At 30.7% G+C, this 21,511-nt stretch overlaps 3 protein-coding genes and 1 pseudogene across 9 annotated transcripts; all 4 read right to left on the bottom strand.

Annotated features, from left to right (window-relative positions):
- Positions 1-110: 110 nt before the first annotated feature.
- On the bottom strand, positions 111-4,022 carry LOC139808297 (odorant receptor 10-like). Of its 3 annotated transcripts, none has more exons than XM_071770135.1 (7): positions 3,872-4,006; positions 3,063-3,336; positions 1,731-2,199; positions 1,494-1,593; positions 985-1,104; positions 752-907; positions 111-344 (listed from the first exon to the last, which is right to left on the bottom strand). In XM_071770135.1, exons 1-7 carry the CDS (start codon positions 3,875-3,877, stop codon positions 288-290), a joined length of 1,182 nt encoding a protein of 393 aa, XP_071626236.1. In that variant the 5' UTR covers positions 3,878-4,006; the 3' UTR covers positions 111-287. The 3 variants fall into 3 exon arrangements, with proteins under 3 accessions (XP_071626236.1, XP_071626235.1, XP_071626237.1); XM_071770134.1 differs by having other exon boundaries at positions 112-344; positions 3,063-3,332; positions 3,872-4,022; XM_071770136.1 differs by having other exon boundaries at positions 115-344; positions 3,063-3,247; positions 3,872-4,000.
- A 500-nt stretch (positions 4,023-4,522) lies between these two features.
- LOC139808299 (odorant receptor 10-like) lies at positions 4,523-9,238 on the bottom strand (annotated as a pseudogene).
- Position 9,239: 1 nt separating this feature from the next.
- Positions 9,240-14,615, bottom strand: LOC139808296 (odorant receptor 10-like). Of its 3 annotated transcripts, none has more exons than XM_071770131.1 (7): positions 14,492-14,615; positions 13,681-13,954; positions 12,474-12,942; positions 12,212-12,311; positions 11,713-11,832; positions 11,485-11,640; positions 9,240-10,951 (listed from the first exon to the last, which is right to left on the bottom strand). In XM_071770131.1, the coding sequence occupies exons 1-7, from the start codon at positions 14,495-14,497 to the stop codon at positions 10,895-10,897; spliced, it is 1,182 nt and encodes a 393-aa protein (XP_071626232.1). In that variant the 5' UTR covers positions 14,498-14,615; the 3' UTR covers positions 9,240-10,894. The 3 variants fall into 3 exon arrangements, with proteins under 3 accessions (XP_071626232.1, XP_071626234.1, XP_071626231.1); XM_071770133.1 differs by having other exon boundaries at positions 13,681-13,865; positions 14,492-14,612; XM_071770130.1 differs by having other exon boundaries at positions 9,241-10,951; positions 13,681-13,950; positions 14,492-14,613.
- A 356-nt stretch (positions 14,616-14,971) lies between these two features.
- LOC139808303 (odorant receptor 10-like) lies at positions 14,972-20,659 on the bottom strand. 3 transcript variants are annotated; one of them, XM_071770145.1, is made up of 8 exons: positions 20,481-20,659; positions 19,860-20,120; positions 19,115-19,384; positions 18,331-18,799; positions 17,990-18,089; positions 17,632-17,751; positions 17,401-17,556; positions 14,972-17,159 (listed from the first exon to the last, which is right to left on the bottom strand). In XM_071770145.1, exons 2-8 carry the CDS (start codon positions 19,888-19,890, stop codon positions 17,106-17,108), a joined length of 1,200 nt encoding a protein of 399 aa, XP_071626246.1. In that variant the 5' UTR covers positions 19,891-20,120; positions 20,481-20,659; the 3' UTR covers positions 14,972-17,105. The 3 variants fall into 3 exon arrangements, with proteins under 3 accessions (XP_071626246.1, XP_071626244.1, XP_071626247.1); XM_071770143.1 differs by having other exon boundaries at positions 19,860-20,659; XM_071770146.1 differs by lacking the exon at positions 14,972-17,159 and having other exon boundaries at positions 17,448-17,582; positions 19,860-20,659.
- Between the last annotated feature and the right edge of the window lie 852 nt (positions 20,660-21,511).

Genomic DNA, 21,511 nt, shown 5'->3' with positions numbered 1-21,511 from the left:
TAAACATTTTAATTAGTTTAACTAAACATTGGTTGAATTAATTAATTCTTGATTAACCGAAACTAATGTTTAGTTAAACTATAACTAAAATGTTTAGTTGCACGTATCGGACTAAATATTTTTTCGGATTAACAAATTTTTTTCTCAGTATAATATTTAATATAATGTTTCGTATTATTTTTATATATTTCTTTCTCTTAAATATATGTATTATCGAATATACATAATATATAACATGCACACAAAATATTATACATATGCAAGGTCTGAAATTAAATTTTATAATTTTATGAATGTTGTCTGGCGATTAGAACTGACACATATCCGCCCGATGTTCTTATTAACTGAAATTTTAAAAAATATATAAAATTTATAAAATATGTACATGTGAAATAATACCTTTATATTTTATAAAAATATAGAAAGCAATGTAGTTATTATTAAAAAAATATAAATTTTGCTTGGTATGTGTAAATACATTTTTAAAATATATTTTTATTAACATAATATATTTATTTAATCTTTGTGCATGATATATATATATATATATATATATATTTCTTCTATAAAAGGAGATAACTCGTTCTCTATACAGCAATAGACTTTCCGGACGACCACGTATTACACATATATGTATATTATATATGTATATGTGTAATAATTTACAATTTTATAGGAAAATGTAGATAATATATTGGTTATCAATAACGTGGCCATTAATAATTTGAATAATAATGAGTGAGTCACTTACATTGCAAAACATCGACATTGTCATAGGAAACATTTTTCCAGCTGTAATATGAAGGGATTTTTTGGCTCGAATCATTATTATAATCAAAGTTCTCGCTTCTTTCGGCTCCAACATGTACCATTCGTAATCATACGCTGCATGATATATTCCTTCGCACTTAAAAAATAATATCGACATATAATTATCCTCGTCATTTTTCTATTACATGATGCTTTTTACATAGTAACACTTACTTGTGCTACCAGAATTTCACCTATTACACAATGGAGACACATGTGGGCGCAAACGTTTAACACTACACATATAAGATATATCAAACGCATCATCGACATCTCCTGTCCTTCTGTCAGTACCTAAATAATCAATGAAGAAATACGATCATAAATACTGCAAGCTATTTTAACAAATAATGTCATAAATGTAGGAAATCAAATCTTTTATTGCATTGTTCTTCATTTTGGTGTTAAAGATATACTAATGTACATTATTTAGTACTATTTAGAACAATAACATCTATTTTTATAATAATAGTTTAAAATATTATATAAATTAAGTTTTCTAAGTGTAAAGTGTGATAAATGTTATTTTATTTTTAATAATTAATACAATTCTTAGAAGAATGAAACAGCTGAAATATTTTGCATTCGTAATATTGGGGAATTTTGACAATACGTAGAGTCACATCTTTACATGCTAATTTATTATTGTATTTGAGATAAGCAGATTTGATTTTGCAACTTACCGTGACGATTAAAAATGTGTATAAACAAAATAATGTACCAAAATATAATAGTAAAGCGAGTAATAAGAAAGTGAATGTACTTTCAACGATATTGAAATATCTAAAAAAAAGAATACTGTCTAATAATTTCTTAAGTTTTATGTATATATATATATATATATATGAAATATATAAGATTTTATGAAATAAATATTATATATTTCATAATATGTGTAAAATATTAAATTAATACGAAACTTGATTAATCGTATATGATCCTTGACGATGAAAGCCAGACCGTCGTTGAAGTTCTTAAATTGTCTCATATTGATGAATCGTTCTTTGAGATTCTCCATTTGGCTACACAAGTGAAATACCAGTAATCCAAGTAAGTTATCGACGCCGCTGTAAGATGCACTAGCCATTATCATCAGAAGGGCTTGCGCGGCGAACGTGAACTCGTAATACGGACTATGATTTTCATCATAGAAGTAGTCGCCATGCAAAGGCAAGATTTTAACTGGATTCGTAGTATTTGTCATATATCTCAATGATATTCCGAAGAAAGGTGGAAATACAAGTAAACTGTATCCTATAGTCATAAAGATATATCCGAATATATTAATAACACGCGCATTCTGCGTATGTTTTATCATAACATGCAGCTCTTCGTCGGTTTTGGCTTTTAACCAATCATCGGCAATCATATTTAACACCAATATAAGATCTTTAACAAAACAAGATTGTATTAAAAACGAGTGTTCAAAATTAAAGTAGAAATAATTTCTAGTTTATAAAATCTATTTTAAATGTGCATTTTTTACGAAAGTGAAAAATTAATAATGGCGATTTTTTTCATTATGGTACAACATACATTTTGATAGTCTTATTAAAGGGCCAATTCTTTTTACTGACACAAGTCGACACAAACATCGTTCTATCCTTCTTGGCATTCAATGAATAACAAAGACAGAACGACACTTGTGTCGACTTGTGTCACTAAAAGGAATTGGCCCAAAATCGACGAAATAACTCTTGATAAATATACATGTAGATTAGCTATATAGAAAGGACGATAGTTAAAATAGGCCAATTTTTTCCCCCGAAGTGTAACAGAAGTTATATGTGTGTAATCCTATGTTTTTCGAGTCGCTTAAGACGATGGTAGTATTTGTATTCGTTTAAACCCATGGAAAAGTTGTCAAAAATTGTTTTAAAGAGGTTGAAATAAGTGATGATTTTGTTCTAATTATTTAACTATATACATTACTATAACTATAAATGCTACCATCGTCTTCAGCGACCCCAAAAACATAAAATTATATGCATAAATTTCGTACACTTCGGGGACAAAGATCGGCCCATTTTACCCATCCTTCATTTTTTACATAAGATTTACATATTTATGAAAAATGTTGACAGATTTACAGAGATACTTTGTGTGACGAAAAATTGTCAATAGACTGATCTATATATTTTGACTTATCTATAATTAGATTCGTTAAGCAATGTTTTGTATTTAATATGTTTTATCGAGATTAGTGCTACTGATTAATTTGTTTGAACTGATAATGAGTTGTTTGAAATTACCGGATTTTTTCCGCCATATGATCACCAGTTTCATTATCGCTGTCACCATTGGTAAGGAGAACTGCAAGTTGTCTATCGTTGCGAGCATGTCACCCCACGTTCTTACCAGCGAAAGCATTGCGGGAATGATGCCAATGAAAACAATTAGGAGCAGAGTGAAGACCGCGCGCAAGTTCGATAAGACTCTGTCAGAAATATTTCCATGAATATTCGGCCATATGCCAACAATATTTAGCATAAGACGAATCAGTTTAGTTGCCCATTCGAAATCTACCTAGGAATAGATCATTTCAATGTACGACTGATGATGATGGATAATGACTTGATCTTCAATCTTATGCTATATGTGTGCAAAAAAATATAACACCTTGTCTGCCCTGCGTGTTTTATATATCTTACAAATAGAATTTTTATTATTATATATATGCATATAATGATGAAATATTGTATACGATTAAATAAGACTATATTCTCATAAGCACTGTGTTGAATAATGCATTTTTTATTTTATATTGTTATCTTAGCTATTTATGTCATTTATTAAAATTGAACATTAGAAGACATTAATTTTTTACAAACGGTTCAAAAAATTTGGATAGTAACAGTTTCAATGGCAGTTAAGAGGTGTAGCACTTATACAATAATGTATCTCGTTGGCAGCGTAATAAGAAGTTTATTTGAGCAAAATGTCCAAGAGAACAAATATTCAATGCGATCAACGTGCGAGTGATGTTTTAATAAATATACAGTTGTTTTAGTTGTGTGCCACTGTTTTAGTCTAATGTACGAAAAATGATAGTTGTAAGAACCTGCATATCCCATTAACTCGGCGCTATACATGCTCGGAAGTGTACAGCAACGTTAAGACTAACGTATTCTCTTCCGTGGGAGAAGTGTACCCTATAGTCTCAATAAGTGCGCTGACTGTTGTGTATCAAGTTTCGCGAATTCTAAGCGCGTTTTTATAATGTGCAGAGAGTCGTAAATATTGCAATTGCCGACTCTTGCACGATCATTGTAATCGTCAGGTGCAACGCTCTCATACAAAAAGTGAAAATGGAGAGAGAGAGATGAATGAAAAACGCAAAGCGATGTGTGACAGGGTCGCAGCTATAAGCTTTATATACATTTGTAGTCATCAGCTGAATGTAATTTCGTCGAAAAGTAGTCAAACTGGTATAAACTCAACAATGCGCAAATTAATGTATTGATACAGCACACATAGTACGCCTTAATAAATTGGATCAGCTAACAACAAGAAGAGATGTCAATTTTGACTATAGCAATATTAAAAAAATTTTTAATGACATTACTTTTCTATGATTGTGACAATTATGGGTATTTGTAGCGACTATATATAATCTCGTTTTGAATACGGTTTTTTGAAAGTTCTTTGTTTCTTTGTTTTTTTGGTCTCGAAAATGAGAGTACGCCGTCCCTGACCTTTATACATCTGAAGTTTATGAAGTTGTGCATCAATTACATGATGTTAGAGACGTCACGCAAGAGGCATGGCTGTAAAAGTTTTCACGCAAGTAGGATCTATAATTTTAATATCGTTCTTCTCTCATGTCTCTTCTCTGTATTTCACGCAACGTTGAAGCATGCGCATTCTGAGGTTGTATTACGTGCCATTCTGGGGGGTACCTCCCACCCTCGACAGGGACAATAACATTAGTATCTTACGTGGATCGGCGATGAGTACATCGTGCGCGAAGTTCAGTAATGGGTGCAATATTGAGTATCCTTTCTTTTGCATTGTGTTACTAATTGTAAGTTTACCAGCAGTTACGTTCTTTGTAATTTACAGTTTTTTAAAAATGTAAGGATATCGTTTCTCGCATGTTATGATTTTGTAATGTTCCATTAATTATTTATCTGAGAAATTGAATAAGTTCCATATATGTATATATGTAACCTAAAACTGTTGAGAATTGCAAAGTGTGAAATGTGTCTAGAATAGTTTCTATTTTAACCTTACACCTTTGAATAAGCGACATAAAAGACTGAAACACTATAGTGAATCTTGATGCACAGTGTCGAAACACATCAGCGGAATTAGTTAATAATACTTAATGCGTGCGTTGTCATATCCCTCTAATGTATATAATTGGAGCAAGAAGGAAACGCGTTCTATCCTACATTTGTAGCTCTGTCGCCAGACCTGATGTAAGCAATTGATAATTCCATTGCTGGTGGATTTTTTTTATAACCACAGAACATTTTGACGTGAAAAATAAACGTATCGCTAGCGATATATATGCGTTTATTGTACTAATTTATGTGTATAAAACATTTACTATTCTCGGAAACAATGATTCGCAAAGTTGTTAGATTATTTTTATTTAAATAACGGATTAGATAAATAAAAATTTTCAATAAGATTAATTTAATATATCTCTACTTCTGGTATAATGTTAATGTTCTATCCAATGTTTCGTATTATTTTTATATATTTCTATATTTTAAATATGTAATGTTTTAAAATATACATATAACAGGTGTAGAGTATATGAAATATATACAGTTCTGAAATTTAGTTTTCTAATTTTATGAACGTTGTCTGGCGAATAAAACTGATATATATCCACCCGATGTTTTCATTAACTGAAATTTATAAAAAATATATAACATTTATAAAATATACATGTAAAATGACACTTTCATCTATTATAAAATATATAAAGTAATGTTGTTATTGTTAAAAAAATATAAAATACGTATGAATGTGTATGTGTAAATATTTTTTAAATATTTCCATTAACAATATATTTATTTAATTTGCGTGTGTGTACCTATATATAATTGATCTTACAACACAATTTTAAAAATACTAGGCATTGAGAGTACAACGCGGTTGTTGGTGTATGAGTAATTATAATAACTATATTTAATTAAATAAATTGAATAAATTAAAAGTTTATAAAAATATACAGATATTTCATCGCTTCAGAGATGTCAAAAAAGGTAAATCAGAATTTTTTCTCATGCACTCTGTTTTAGGCCACATATGAATGTTACCATATCCAGCTTGGTTATCGCCACGGGAGAATATATAATTAAATAATAATGAATGAGTAATTTACATTGCAAAACGTCGACAGTGTCATAGGAAACATTTTCCCAACTGTAATACGGAAGGATTTCTCGGCTCGAATCATTAATATAATCAAAGATCTCGCTTCTTCCGGCTCCAGCATGTACCATTCGTAATCATATGCCGCATGATACATTCCTTCGCACTATATAAATAATACAGAGATATAATTATTCTCGTTAGATTGATGATGATGATGATGATGATGGTAATACTTACTTCTGCTACTAGAATTTCACCTACTGCACAATAGAGACATGTGTAGCCGAAAATAACTGACACTGCAGATATTAAATATATGAAACGCATTATCGACATCTCCTGTCCTTCTGTCAGTACCTAAATAATCAATAAAGAAGTACGATCATAAATAATGCAAGCTATTTTAACAAATAATATTATAAATGTAGGGAATTAATTATTTTATTGTATCGGTTTTCACATGGCATTAAAGATACTATTTAGAACAACAGTATCTATATTTATCATAACAGTTTGAAATATTATATAGATTAAATATTCTAGGTACAAACTGCGGTAAACGTTATTTTATTTCTAATAATTAATACAATTCTTAGGCGAATGAAAAACAGAGCCGATAAATATTTTGCATTTGCAGCTTTGAGGAATTTGGCAATAGACTCACATCTTCACATGCTAATTCATAATTGTACTTGAGATAAGCAGATTATATTTTATTTGTAACTTACCGTAACGATTAAAAATCCGTATAGACAAAATGATATACCAAAATATAATAGTAAACCGAGTAATAATAAAAACTGAACACATTTTCAACGATATTAAAATATCTAAGAAAAGAAAACTCTCTAGTAATTTTTCAGGTTTTATGAATATATAGATATATATGAAATATACAAGATTTTACGAAATAAATGTTATATATTTTATAATATGTATATAAAATTAAATTAATACGAAACTTGATTAATCGTATATGATCCTTGACGATGAAAGCCAGACCGTCGTTGAAGTTCTTAAATTGTCTCACATTGATGAATCGTTCTTTGAGATTCTCCATTTGGCTACACAAGTGAAATACCAGTAATCCAAGTAAGTTATCTATGCCGGTGTAAGATGCACTAGCCATTACGATCAGAAGGGCTTGCGCGGCGAACGTGAGCTCGTAGTACGGACTATGATTTTCATCATAGAAGTAGTCGCCATGCAAAGGCAAGATCTTAACCGGATTCGTAATATTTGTCATATATCTCAACGATGTTCCGAAGAAAGGTGGAAATACAAGTAAACTGATTCCTACAGTCATAAAGATGTATCCGAATATAATAATAACACGCGCATTCTGCGTATGTTTTATCATAACATGCAGCTCTTCGTCGGTTTTGGCTTTTAACCAATCATCGGTAATCATATTTAAAACCAATGTAAGATCTTTAACAAAACAAGATTGTATTAACGAGTGTTCAAAATTAAAGTAGAAATAATTTCTAGTTTATAAAATCTATTTTAAATGCGGATTTTTAACAAAAGCGAAAAATTAATAATGGCGATTTTTTTCATTATGGTACAACATATATTTTGGTAGTCTTATTAAAATCGTCGAAATAACTCTTGATAATAAATATACATGTAGATTAGCTATATAGAAAGGACGATAGTTAAAATGGGCCCATTTTTCTCTCCGAAGTGTAACAGAAGCTATATGGGTAATATCTTACGTTTTTGGAGTCGCTGAAGACGATGGTAGTATTTGTATTCGTCTAAACTCATAGGAAAGTTGTCAAAAATCGCTTTAAGAAGGTCGAAATTAGTTACGATTTTGTTCTAATTATTTAACTATACGTTACTATAACTATAAATGCTACCATCGCCTTCAGCGACCTCAAAAATATAAAATTATACGCATAACTTTCGTTACACTTCGGGGGCAAAGATCGGACCATTTTACCCATACTTTATTTCTTACATAAGATTTACATATTTATGAAAAATGTCGATAGATTTACAGATATATTTTGTGTGACGTGAAATTGTCAATAGATTGATCTATTTTGAGTTATCTATAATTATATTCGTTAAGCAATGTTTTGTATTTAATATGTTTTATCGAGATTAGTGCTACTGATTAATTTTTTGAACTGATAATGAGTTGTTTGAAATTACCGGATTTCTTCCGCCATATGATCACAAGTTTCATTAACCCTATCACCAATGGTAAGGAGAACTGCAAGTTGTCTATCGTTGCGAGCATGTCACCCCACGTTCTTACCAGCGAAAGCATTGCGGGAATGATGCCAATGAAGACAATTAGGAGCAGAGTGAAGATTGCGCGTAAGTTCGATAAGAATCTGTCAGAAATATTTCCACGAATATTCGGCCATAAGCCAACAATATTTAGCGTAAGACGATTCAGTTTAGTTGCCCATTCGAAATCTACATAAGAATAGATTATTTCAATATACGACTGATGATGATGGATATGACTTGATCTTCAGTCTTATGCTATATGCGTGCAAAAAAATATAACACCTTGTCTGCCCTGCGAGTTTTATATATCTTACGAATAGAATTTTTATTATTATATATAAGCATATAATGATAAAATATTATATATGGTCAAATAAGATTATATTCTTATAGGCACTGTGTTGAATAATGCCTTTTTCATTTTATATTGTTATCCTAGCTGTTTACGTCATATAAAATTGAATATTAGAAGACATTAATTTTTTACAAACGGTTCAAAAAGTTTTGATAGTAACAGTTTCAATGGCAGTCAATATGTTAAGAGGTGTAGCACTTATACAATAATGTATCTCGTTGGCAGCGTAATAAGAAGTTTATTTGAGCAAAATGTCCAAGAGAACAAATATTCAATGCGATCAACGTGCGAGTGATGTTTTAATAAATATACAGTTGTTTTAGTTGTGTGCCACTGTTTTAGTCTAATGTACGAAAAATGATAGTTGTAAGAACCTGCATATCCCATTAACTCGGCGCTATACATGCTCGGAAGTGTACAGCAACGTTAAGACTAACGTATTCTCTTCCGTGGGAGAAGTGTACCCTATAGTCTTAATAAGTGCGCTGACTGTTGTGTATCAAGTTTCGCGAATTCTGAGCGCGTTTTTATAATGTGCAGAGAGTCGTAAATATTGCAATTGCCGATTCTTGCACGATCATTGTAATCGTCAGGTGCAACGCTCTCACACAAAAAGTGAATATGGAGAGAGAGAGAGAGAGAGAGAGAGAGAGAGATGAATGAAAAACGCGAAGCGATGTGTGACAGGGCCGCAGCTATAAACTTTATATACATTTGTAGTCATCAGCTGAATGTAATTTCGTCGAAAAGTATTCAAACTGATATAAACTCAACAATGCGCAAATTAATGTATTGATACAGCACACATAGTACGCCTTAATAAATTGGATCGGCTAACAACAAGAAGAGATGTCAATTTTGACTATAGCAATATTAAAAAATTTTTAATGACATTACTTTTCTATCATTGTGACAATTATGAGTATTTGTAGCGACTATATATAATCTTGTTTTGAATACGGTTTTCTGAAAGTTTTTTGTTTCTTTTTTTTTTGGTTTCGAAAATGAGAGTACGCCGTCCCTGACTTTTATACATCTGAAGTTTATGAAGTTGTGCGCAATACATAATGTTAGAGACGTCACGCAAGAGGCATGGCTGTAAAAGTTTTCACGCAAGTATAGGATCTATAATTTTAATATCGTTCTTCTCTCATGTCCCTTCTCTGTATTTCACGCAACGTTAAAGCATGCGCATTCTGGGGTTGTATTACCTGCCATTCTGGGGGGTACCTCCCACCCTCGACAGGGACAATAACATTAGTATCTTACGTGGATCGGCGATGAGTACATCGTGCGCGAAGTTCAGTAATGGGTGCAATATTGAGTATCCTTTCTTTCGCATTGTGTTACTAATTGTAAGTTTACGAGCAGTTACGTTCTTTGTAATTTACAGTTTTTGAAAAATGTGAGGATATCGTTTCTCGCATGTTATGATTTTGTAATGTTTTATTAATTATTTATCTGAGAAATTCGAAAAGTTCTATATATGTATATATGTAACCTAAAGCTGTTGAGAATTGCAAAGTGTGAAATGTGTCTAGAATAGTTTCTATTTTAACCTTACAGCTTTGAATTATAAGCGACATAAAAGGCTGAAACACTATAGTGAATCTTGTTGCACAGTGTCGAAACACATTAGCGGAATTAGTTAATAATACTTAATAACTTAATACGTGCGTTGTTATATCCCTCTAATGTATATAATTGGCGCAAGAAGGAAACGCGTTCTATCCTACATTTGTAGCTCTGTCGCCAGACCTGATGTAAGCAATTGATAAATTCCATTGGTGGCGGATTTTTTTTATAACCACAGAACAATTTGACGTGAAAAATAAACGTATCGCTGGCGATATATATGCGTTTATTGTACTAATTTATATGTATAAAGCATTTACTATATTCTTGCAAACAATGATTCACGAAGTTGTTAGACTATTTTTATTTAAATAAGGGATTAGATAAATAGAAAGTTTCGATAAGATTAATTTAATATATCTCTACTTCTGGTATAATGTTAATATTCAATCTAATGTTTCGTATTATTTTTATATATTTCTATATTTTAAATATGTAATGTTTTATTAAATATACATATAACACGTGTAGAGTATATGAAATACATAGACAGTTCTGAAATTAAGTTTTCTAATTTTATGAACGTTGTCTGGCGAATAAAACTGATATATATCCTCCCGATGTTTTCATTAACTGAAATTTATAAAAAATATATCTTTATAAAATATACATGTAAAATGACACTTTCATATATTATAAAATATATAAAGTAATGTTGTTATTGTTAAAAAAATATAAAATACGTATGAATGTGTATGTATAAATATTTTTTAAATATTCCCATTAACAATATATTTATTATTTAATATGTGTGTGTGTGTGTGTGTGTGTGTGTGTGTGTGTGTGTGTGTGTGTGTGTGTGTGTGTGTGTGTACTTATATATAATTGATCTTACAACACAATTTTAAAAATACTGAGCATTGAGAGTACATCGCGGTTAGTGCGTGTGAGTAATCATAATAACTATATTTAATTAAATAAATTAAATAAATGAAAAGTTTATAAAAATATACAGATATTTCGGCATCGCTTCAGCGATGTCAAAAAAGGTAAATCAGAATTATTTCTCATGCACTCTGTTAGGCCACATATGAATGTTGCCATATCCAGCTTGGTTATCGCCACTGGAGTATATATAATTAAATAATAATGAATGAGTAATTTACATTGCAAAACGTCGACAGTGTCATAGGAAACATTTTCCCAACTGTAATACGGAAGGATTTCTCGGCTCGAATCATTAATATAATCAAAGATTTTGCTTCTTCCGGCTCCAGCATGTACCATTCGTAATCATACGCCGCATGATACATTCCTTCGCACTATATAAATAATACAGAGATATAATTATTCTCGTTAGATATGATAATGATGATGATGATGGTAATACTTACTTCTGCTACTAGAATTTCACCTACTGCACAATAGAGACATGTGTAGCCGGAAATAACTGACACTGCAGCTATTAAATAGATGAAACGCATTATCGACATCTCGTGTCCTTCTGTCAGTATCTAAATAATCAATAAAGAAGTACGATCATAAATAATGCAAGCTATTTTAACAAATAATATCATAAATGTAGGGAATTAATTATTTTATTGTATCGGTTTTTACATGGCATTAAAGATATACTAAAGATGTACTATTTAGAACAACAGTATCTATATTTATCATAACAGTTTGAAATATTATATAGATTAAGTATTCTAGGTACGGTAAACGTTATTTTATTTCTAATAATTAATACAATTCTTAGACGAATGAAATAGCCGACATATTTTGCATTTGCAGCTTTGAGGAATTTTGGCAATAGACTCACATCTTCACATGCTAATTTATTATTGCAATGTACTTGAGATAAGCAGATTATATTTTTTTTCTGTAACTTACCGTAACGATTAAAAATCCGTATAAACAAAATGATGTACCAAAATATAATAGTAAACCGAGTAATAAGAAAGTGAATGTACTTTCAACGATATTGAAATACCTAAAAAAAAAGAATACTGTTTAATAATTTCTTAAGTTTTATGTATATATATATATATATATATATATATATATATATATATATATATGAAATATATAAGATTTTATTAAATAAATATTATATATTTCATAATATGTGTAAAATATTAAATTAATACGAAACTTGATTAATCGTATATGATCCTTGACGATGAAAGCCAGACCGTCGTTGAAGTTCTTAAATTGTCTCACATTGATGAATCGTTCTTTGAGATTCTCCATTTGGCTACACAAGTGAAATACCAGTAATCCAAGTAAGTTATCTATGCCGTTGTAAGATGCAAAACCCATTAGGATCAGAAGGGCTTGCGCGGCGAACGTAAGCTCGTAGTACGGACTATGATTTTCATCATAGAAGTAGTCGCCATGCAAAGGCAAGATCTTAACTGGATTCGTAATATTTGTCATATATCTCAACGATGTTCCGAAAAAAGGTGGAAATACAAGTAAACTGCATCCTATAGTCATAGAGATGTATCCGAATATAATAATAACACGCGCATACTGCGTATGTTTTATCATAACATGCAGCTCTTCGTCGGTTTTGGCTTTTAACCAATCATCGGCAATCATATTTAACACCAATGTAAGATCTTTAACAAAACAAGATTGTATTAAAACGAGTGTTCAAAATTAAAGTAGAAATAATTTCTAGTTTAAAATCTATTTTAAATGCGGATTTTTAACGAAAGCGAAAAATTAATAATGGCGATTTTTTTCATTATGGTACAACATACATTTTGATAGTCTTATTAAAATTGTCGAAATAACTTTTGATAAATATGCTATATGTAGATTAGCTATATAGAAAGGACAATAGTTAAAATGGGCCCATTTTTTCCTCCAAAGTGTAACAGAAGTTACATATATGAGTGTAATCTTATGTTTTTGGAGTCGCTGAAGACGATGGTAGTATTTGTATTCGTCCAAACCCATGGGAAAGTTGTCAAAAATCGCTTTAAGAAAGTCGAAATGATGATTTTGTTCTAATTATTTAACTATATACGTTACTATAACTATAAATGCTACCATCGTCTTTAGCGACCCCAAAAAACATAAAATTAGGTATATGCATAACTTTCGTTACACTTCGAGGGCAAATCGGCCCATTTTACCCATCCTTCATTTTTTACATAAGATTTACATATTTATGAAAAATGTCGACACATTTACAGAGATACTTTGTGTAACGGGAAATTGTCAACAGACTGATCTATTTTGAGTTATCTATAATTAGATTCGTTAAGCAATGTTTTGTATTTAATATGTTTTGTCGAGATTAGTGCTACTGATTAATTTGTTTGAACTGATAATGAGTTGTTTGACATTACCGGATTTCTTCCGCCATATGATCACCAGTTTCATTATCCCTGTCATCAGTGGTAAGGTGAACTGCAAGTTGTCTATCGTTGCGATCATGTCACCCCAGGTTCTTACCAGCGAAAGCATTGCGGGAATGATGCCAATGAAAACCATTAGGAGCAGAGTGAAGATCGCGCGCAAGTTCGATAAAAATCTGTCAGAAATATTTCCATGAATATTCGGCCATATGCCAACAATATTTAGCATAAGACGATTCAGTTTAGTTGCCCATTCGAAATCTACCTAGGAATAGATCATTTTAATGTACGACTGATGATGATGGATATGACTTAATCTTCAATCTTTTGCGCTATATGCGTGCAAAACAATATAACACCTTGTCTGCCCTGCGAGTTTTAAATATCTTGCGAATAGAATTTTTATTATTATATATAAGCATATAATGATAAAATATTATATATGGTCAAATAAGATTATATTCTTATAGGCACTGTGTTCAATAATGCCTTTTTTATTTTATATTGTTATCGTAGCTGTTTATGTCATATAAAATTGAATATAGAAGACATTAATTTTTTACAAACAGTTCAACGAATTATGATAGTAAGAGTTACAGTGGTAGTCAATGTGTTAAGAGGCGCAACACTTATAGAATGTATCTCGTCTGTAGCATAAGATGTTTATTTAAGCCAAATGTGCAAGAGAACATATATTCAATGCGATCAACGTGCGATTGATGTTTTAATAAATTATATACAGTCGTTTTAGTTGTGTGCCACTGTTTTAGTCTAATGTACGAAAAATGATAGTTGTAAGCACCTGCATATCCCATTAACTCGGCACTATACATGCTCGGAAGTGTACATCAACGTTAAGACTAACGTATTCTCTTCCGTGGGAGAAGTGTACCCAATAGTCTCAATAAATGCGCTGACTGTTGTATGTCAAGGCGAATTCTGAGCGTGTTTTTATAATGTGTAGGGAACGTAGGGAATCATAAATATTGCAAGTGTCAACTTTTGCACGATTGTTGTAATCGTCAGGTGCAACGATCTCACACAAAAAGTGAAAATGGAGAGAGAATGAATGAACGCGAAGCGATGTGTGACAGGGCCGCAGCTATAAACTTTATATACATATGTTGTAATTACCAGCTGAATGTAATTTCGTCGAAAAGTAGTTAAACTGATATAAACTCAACAATGCGTAAATTAATCTATTATATTGATACTGCACACGTAGAATACCATAATAAATTGGATCAGCTACACTGAGAAAAATAATTATTTTTTTCAAAAAAAATTTTGTTTATTTAATAAAACCGGAAGATTGTATGTTGCCAAGCAAAATTGTTTTGTTGATTCAACAAAATTTTTCCCTCAGTGTAATAACAAGAAAAGATGTCAATTTTGACTATAGTCGTATTAAAAATTTTTTTATGACATTACTTTTCTATGACTGTGACAATTGTGAGCATTTGTAGCGAGTATAAATAATCTTGCTTTGAATACGGCCATTTGAAAGTTCTTCGTTTCTTATCTTTTTTTTTTGGTTTCGAAAATCGGAGTATGCCGTCCCTGATCTTCATGCATCTGAAGTTTATGAAGTTGTGCGTAATACATGATGTTACAGGCGGCACGCAAGAGGCATGGCTGCAAAAGTTTTCACGCAAGTAGGATCTAGAATTTTAATATTATTCTTCTCTCATATCCCTTCTCTGTATTTCAAGCAACACTGAAGCATGCGCATTCTGGGGTTATACCTGCCATTCTAAGGTTGTACCTCTCACACTCGACAGAGGCTATAACGTTAGTGTCTTACGTGGAACGGTGATGAGTGCAATATTGATTATCCTTACATACTTAGAAGAAAGAGATTGATACCATGTTTCATATATTTTATAATATACATATTTTGAACGCAATAAAATATCGTAAATGCAAAAAATACAGCAAGACGTAAGTATAATTGTTTTTAGAAAATTGTAAAAAAGGTATCATTGTTATGCGTATTTTATTTTATTAATAAAGAAACTATTTTCCGCATTTTTTGTAATAATTTTCTTGTCAATGTACTTATCAAACTATTTTTTATCAAAGCAACGTGTAATGAGATATAATGTTGTAAAGTAATATTACTAGCGCACCATATATTTATTTATGCTTTTTGTAACCTTTTTGACAGCTTTTGACTTATTGTTAGCTTCAATAATTTTTAAAATTTTGATTTAAATTTAGAAAAATATATCTGCGATTTTAAAAGATTTTGACAAATTAAATAATCTATATGTAAAATATTTTTAGATATTATATCATTAATACACATATATTTTTTATTTCTTTACTTTTTGATATTACGTAATAACTTATATACTAAACTACATTAAATTTAATTATTGTTATTAAAATAATTTTTAATTGATATTAAATAATTACTCAGCAGTAACTCTTAACTGCCGTTCCATTTTTAGCATTTCAATAATGTGAGGCAATGTTATAAAATAAAGTACTTATAAACTCGAATATCGGTAAGGAAGAAGACAGGTAAACGCAAATGCATTAAGTCGATTGCTCATGGAAACGCTGGAATTCAGTATTTTACCTTCAGGAGAAATAAAAATTGAAATCAATGCAGAATATACTATTATTACTATTAAACACAAGGACATAGGAAAATGTACACGAGTCGATCCAGTACATTTATCTATCTAGAGTACGTCGATGATTGCTTCAAGATTTTCCAGCGGAATGACAAGAAGATCGTTTCGCACCTTTTTTTTAATAATACGTCAAACAAAGTTATCTGCGTATAAGGGTTGTGTTTTATGGGGATCGCGTGTTGTAACACCAGAATGTGCTAAATGCTAAAGAATCAGTACTACAGATGTTACACAATAATGCTCATCCAGAGATAATTAAAATGGAAGCGACAACTTGTAGCTACTTTTGGTGGTGGAATGGACAAAGCCATAGAAACATATGTAAGTAAATGTCATACTGTCAACTAGGAATGTCATGTTAACTAGGAATAACATGCCGCTAGTTTAAGGAAACACTTGATGGATACCCCCAGGAAAACCAATGAATCCGCTTATATGTCCGCTTAGATTTCGCTCGTCCTTCCCACGGAACGACATTTATATTAGTCGTAGATGCTTTGTCTAATTGTTCTCGAGTTGGAATCGGTATATGCCTTACATGTGCACAAGTTTGTGTTGTTTTTGAGATTACTGAATAAATGTAGTATACAGTATACCCTGTATAGTTTTATACTCAGGCATCTCGAATACACCATAAATTGAAATAAATTTTAATTCCGAATATTCTCACAATAATATTATGTTAAATATATGTACATATGTTTAAAATAATGTTATTATTTTTCTTACATCTTTCTTCTGTTGGTTAGATATAAAGATAAAAATGATTGATTTTTAACCTTGCATGGCGAATAGAAACGATATGTAACCGGCTGATGTTTTTATCAACTGTAACGCATAAAACATATATAATAAATATTAAGACGTTAAATTGTCAATATAAGAATAGACGCAATACGAACGCCATATGTTATTCTTACTACAAGAAAAATATAAACCTATGTCAGTACAATTTATAATTTATTGCAATTTATGATCCCTTTTTTATTATAATGAATTAATTATTTATTTAATAATAAGATTTAGTATAATAACCATTAATTAGTATGATAAAAGATAAATCACTCACGTTACAAAACGTCGACATTGTCATAGGAAACATTTTCCCAGCCGTAATATAAAGAGGCTTGTTAGCTCGAATCATTATTAGAAGCAAAATCTTTGCTTTTTTTGGCTTCAGTTTGTACCATTCGTGCTCATAAGCTGCATGGTATATAGCTTCGCACTTCATAGGTGACATTATATAAAATACTTTTTTATGTTTATATATACTATGTGTTCCTAGTATACTTATACTTACTTTTGCTACCAAAATTTCACCCACCGCACAAAACAGACACATGTGCCCACAAAGATTTATCGCAACAGATATGAGGTATATAAAGCGCATCATTGACATCTTTTTTCCTTCTGTAAGTATCTAAAAAATTAGTTAAGCAGCATTACAAATTCCTGTATTATTAATTATATGTTACTGCAAAAAACAAATAACATTGATTTTTTAATACGATTTCTAAAAAAGTACATTTATTTTATATAAAAATCTTTTTCTGGTCATATCAATATATATTTTTGACTTAACAACATATTTATTACAAGTTTATTTTTAGTTTCAATTTTATTTCAAATAAAAGAATGAGAAGTTTTTGAAAACTTACTGCGACGATTAGAAATCCGTACAAACAGAACAATATTGCGAAATATATTAGTAGTCCGAGTAATAGTAAAGTAAATGTATTTTCGATAATACGAAAACATCTTTAAAAAGAATTTTATCTATTAGTGATTCTGTGTACGATTACACGATTTTTAATAATAATTTACATTTCTTCCGAACTTTGGTCGTGTAATTGTAGACTTTTTACGTCATAAACTTTTAATATTTATTTTTTTGTGAGAAATATTTTACGTGATAATAATTGTCTTAAAAAATATATAAATGTCGAAAGATATTTATTTGGTAATTTCAAATGTTGGGATATTGAAATTTCTACGGAACTTGATTAGCCGTATGTGCTCCTTTACAACGAAAGTCACGCCTTCATTATAGTTCTTAAATTGTTTTATATTAATCAGCTTTTCTTTAAGATTCTCCAGTTGCCCACACAAATGAAATATCAGTAATTCGAACAAGTTATCCACACCGCCATAGGACGCAATACACATAAAGAGTGTGAGAGTCTGTATGGCGAATGTGAACTCAAAATACGGACTTTGATTTTTATCGTAGATATAGTGGGTTTGTAAAGGTAAGATCTTATCTGGATCGGTGATATTTGTTATATATCTCACAGACTTTCCAAAGCAAGGTAGGATCACGAGTGTACCAACTCCAACAAACATACAGCAGTAACCAATTATTGTAAGAATTCGGGCATTTTGGGCCTGCTTTATCATAATGCACCGTTCTTTACCGGTTTTGATTTTTATCCAATCCTCAGCAATCATATTTATGACCATTAAAAGATCTTTAAAATAAAAAATCGTGTTATATTGGATAATGTATGAAATTAAAAGTAAAAAAGTCACAGAAAAACAGAAGACATATAAAATAAATCTAATATATTAAATGTGTAAGCAGTTCTCATTAAGTTCTTTCTCTCTCTCTCTCAGTAATTTTTTAAATTAATAATTTTTTGCACACAGTATTTCTTTAAGAGTAATATTACAATTTTAAACTATGATATGAGTATATTATTGCGATAATTCAAAATTTAAACACTTAAAAGAAGATTTAATGTAATGAGTTTTATGTATAAAATTCGTCACTTTATGTGTCCTACCTGTTTTCTTCCACCATATGACGACGATTTTTATTATGGTCGTTATTAATGGTAAAGTGAGTTGTAGATTGTCTATCATTGACATCAGGTCACCCCAAGTTCTCACTAAGGAATGTATTAATGGAATCGCCCCAATAAAAACAAGAACGATAAAGGTGAATGTTGCGCGTACGTTCGACAAGAACTTATCGTAGGCATTTTTGTGAGCCCTCGGCCAAATTCCAATTGAGTTCAACATGATGCGATTTAGTCGAGTTGCCCATTCGAAATCTAGACAAATAAGATCAATTTTTATTGGTAGTACATTAGTTGTGACGCATGATAACAATTATAATATTTGACAGTAAACATTGTAGTAAAGTTTAATTATACACAATCGTTATTAAATTAAGCCTTTTAAAATTATTTTGTAAAACTTAAATTAAATGAATAATTATTATTTAAACGGCAATATTAATGTGACAATTTCAGATACTTATTGTAAATTTTATCATTAATTTTTTTTTTATTATAGTCAGATTGACCTTATATTTCAGTTGTTCAATCAACTCTTTTGTCAATAATATTCTGAAAAATTTTTCTTATTGATTTCGTAAATATATTATTGTATTTTGACATAAGTTTTTATATGTAGATAGTTATTAAATTAAGAGAATATATAGAATGTCGATAGACTGTCTAATAATTTTAATATTTACAAACATAATAAGTTACGATTTATTTTTAATATAATTATTCCAAGCACCTGCGTTTCTGTCAGGCTCAATGACATCCATGTTGAGACTAATATATGTTGCAATGTTTTTCCGCGAGAGAAATATATTTTAGGAGTGGCAATTTCTTCCGTATATAAGTTTGCAAACTTTGCGATCGTTGTACGGAGTGTAGAGAATCCTGAATGTTATAAATGTCGATTCACACTTCAGCGACAACTACCAGATGCTATAGTTTTATAATGGAGTAGGCTGAAACGACTAACAGGCTATGACAGATGATAGGGCCGCAACTGTAAATATTGCTTACATTTATGTGATTATAATAACAGTAGAGAAATCTAATAACATAGAGAATCGGTACTACATCATGTATCAAGTATATGATGTAAATTGATTTATTATTATAACAAACAGAGTAACACAAATTTATTTAGTTATTAAATGAAAAATTATTTTAATTACAACAATCTTCAGAACTTTTAATTATTGTTATAAGTGACTTTCTATAACTGCAATGATCTTATTATAAGCTTAGCTGAAGCTGAATAATCTTTTGAGTTTTTCTGGTCTTCTTTAAATTCAGGAAATTATCGTGCGTCCCTGTTCTCTTTATACCCCAAGTTTATAGAGTTCATCTGAAATGTACCTACGTCGTAAAATTATCGACAGTTTTTTGCAGCAAATTTCTCGCTTGGACTTTAATGCTATCCTGTCGTATTATCCCTCTCTTCTGTCCAGGCAACGACGAGACATGCGCATTCTACGTATGGGGATGTCCACCACCACGAAAACCCTCCGACTACCCATGCGCGCGGTGTCTATAGTATCCTGTGTATGTACAGTATCCTATGGTAACGCGACAGTGACAGGACTGACACTTGACAGTTGCGTTGTCGCGCGCGGATGTAAGCGAAACAGTTATTCGATGGCTTGTATCTTTCTTCAATTATCTTTGTAGTTAAAATTACGCGAGTGTATCTGCTGATTGAAGGAAACGTGGTTAACATTACTATACAGATAACTTTGTAACATAGAACTCATATTAACCACATGCTACTCACGGATTAATAATGTTACGGATGCTTGTTCGCTCGCGGGATGAAGTATTTAGATAGAGAAAAGTTTTACGGTTTTTCTTATCTAGTAAGGGTAAGTGATTACGATGCACTATGACACGTATACCTCTGAATGAGCGAAATATAAGACTAAAACACTGATGAATCTTGATGCACAGTGTCGAAACACATTAGCGGAATTAGTGAATAATATTTAATGCATGCGTTGTCATATCTCTCTAATGTATATAATTGGCGCAAGAAGGAAACGCGTTCTATCCTATACATTTCTAGCTCTGTCGTCAGACCTGATGTAAGCAATTGATAAATTTCATTGTGCTGGCGGATTTTTTTTATAACCACATAACATTTTGACGTGAAAAATAAACGTATTGCTGGCGATATATATGTGTTTATTGTACTAATTTATATGTATAAGACATTTACTATTTTCGCAAAGAATGATTCGCAAAATTGTTAGATTATTTTTATTTAAATAAGGGATTAGATAAATAGAAATTTTCGTTAAAATTAATTTAATATATCTCTACTTCTGGTATAATGTTAATATTCAATCCACTATTTCGTATTATCTTTATATATTTCTTTATTTTAAATATGTAATG

The sequence above is a fragment of the Temnothorax longispinosus genome, chromosome 2 (assembly GCF_030848805.1).
Source record: "Temnothorax longispinosus isolate EJ_2023e chromosome 2, Tlon_JGU_v1, whole genome shotgun sequence".
Lineage (NCBI taxonomy): Eukaryota > Metazoa > Arthropoda > Insecta > Hymenoptera > Formicidae > Temnothorax > Temnothorax longispinosus.
The sequence above is the reverse complement of the archived record's forward strand: the minus strand, read 5'-3'. Positions and strand labels throughout refer to the sequence as shown.

Bases quoted from the DNA above. Each gene is read 5' to 3' on its own strand.
- LOC139808303 (XM_071770143.1), bottom strand. From the start codon at position 19,890: ATGGATGTCATTGAGCCTGACAGAAACGCAG. The intron at 18,090-18,330 runs GTTCCGTAGAAA...TTCTTTTTAAAG, and splicing joins GAGCACATACGGCTAATCAA to ATGTTTTCGTATTATCGAAA. The intron at 17,752-17,989 runs GTAAGTTTTCAA...CTAATTTTTTAG, and splicing joins ACGGATTTCTAATCGTCGCA to ATACTTACAGAAGGAAAAAA.
- LOC139808296 (XM_071770130.1), bottom strand. From the start codon at position 14,522: ATGTATAGTGCCGAGTTAATGGGATATGCAG. The intron at 13,951-14,491 runs GTGCTTACAACT...ATTCCTAGGTAG, and splicing joins CGAGTTAATGGGATATGCAG to ATTTCGAATGGGCAACTAAA. The intron at 10,952-11,484 runs GTAAATTACTCA...TATAAATTTCAG, and splicing joins CACTGTCGACGTTTTGCAAT to TTAATGAAAACATCGGGAGG.
- LOC139808297 (XM_071770134.1), bottom strand. From the start codon at position 3,902: ATGTATAGCGCCGAGTTAATGGGATATGCAG. The intron at 1,594-1,730 runs GTTTCGTATTAA...TCTTTTTTTTAG, and splicing joins GATCATATACGATTAATCAA to ATATTTCAATATCGTTGAAA. The intron at 1,105-1,493 runs GTAAGTTGCAAA...TTGATTATTTAG, and splicing joins ACACATTTTTAATCGTCACG to GTACTGACAGAAGGACAGGA.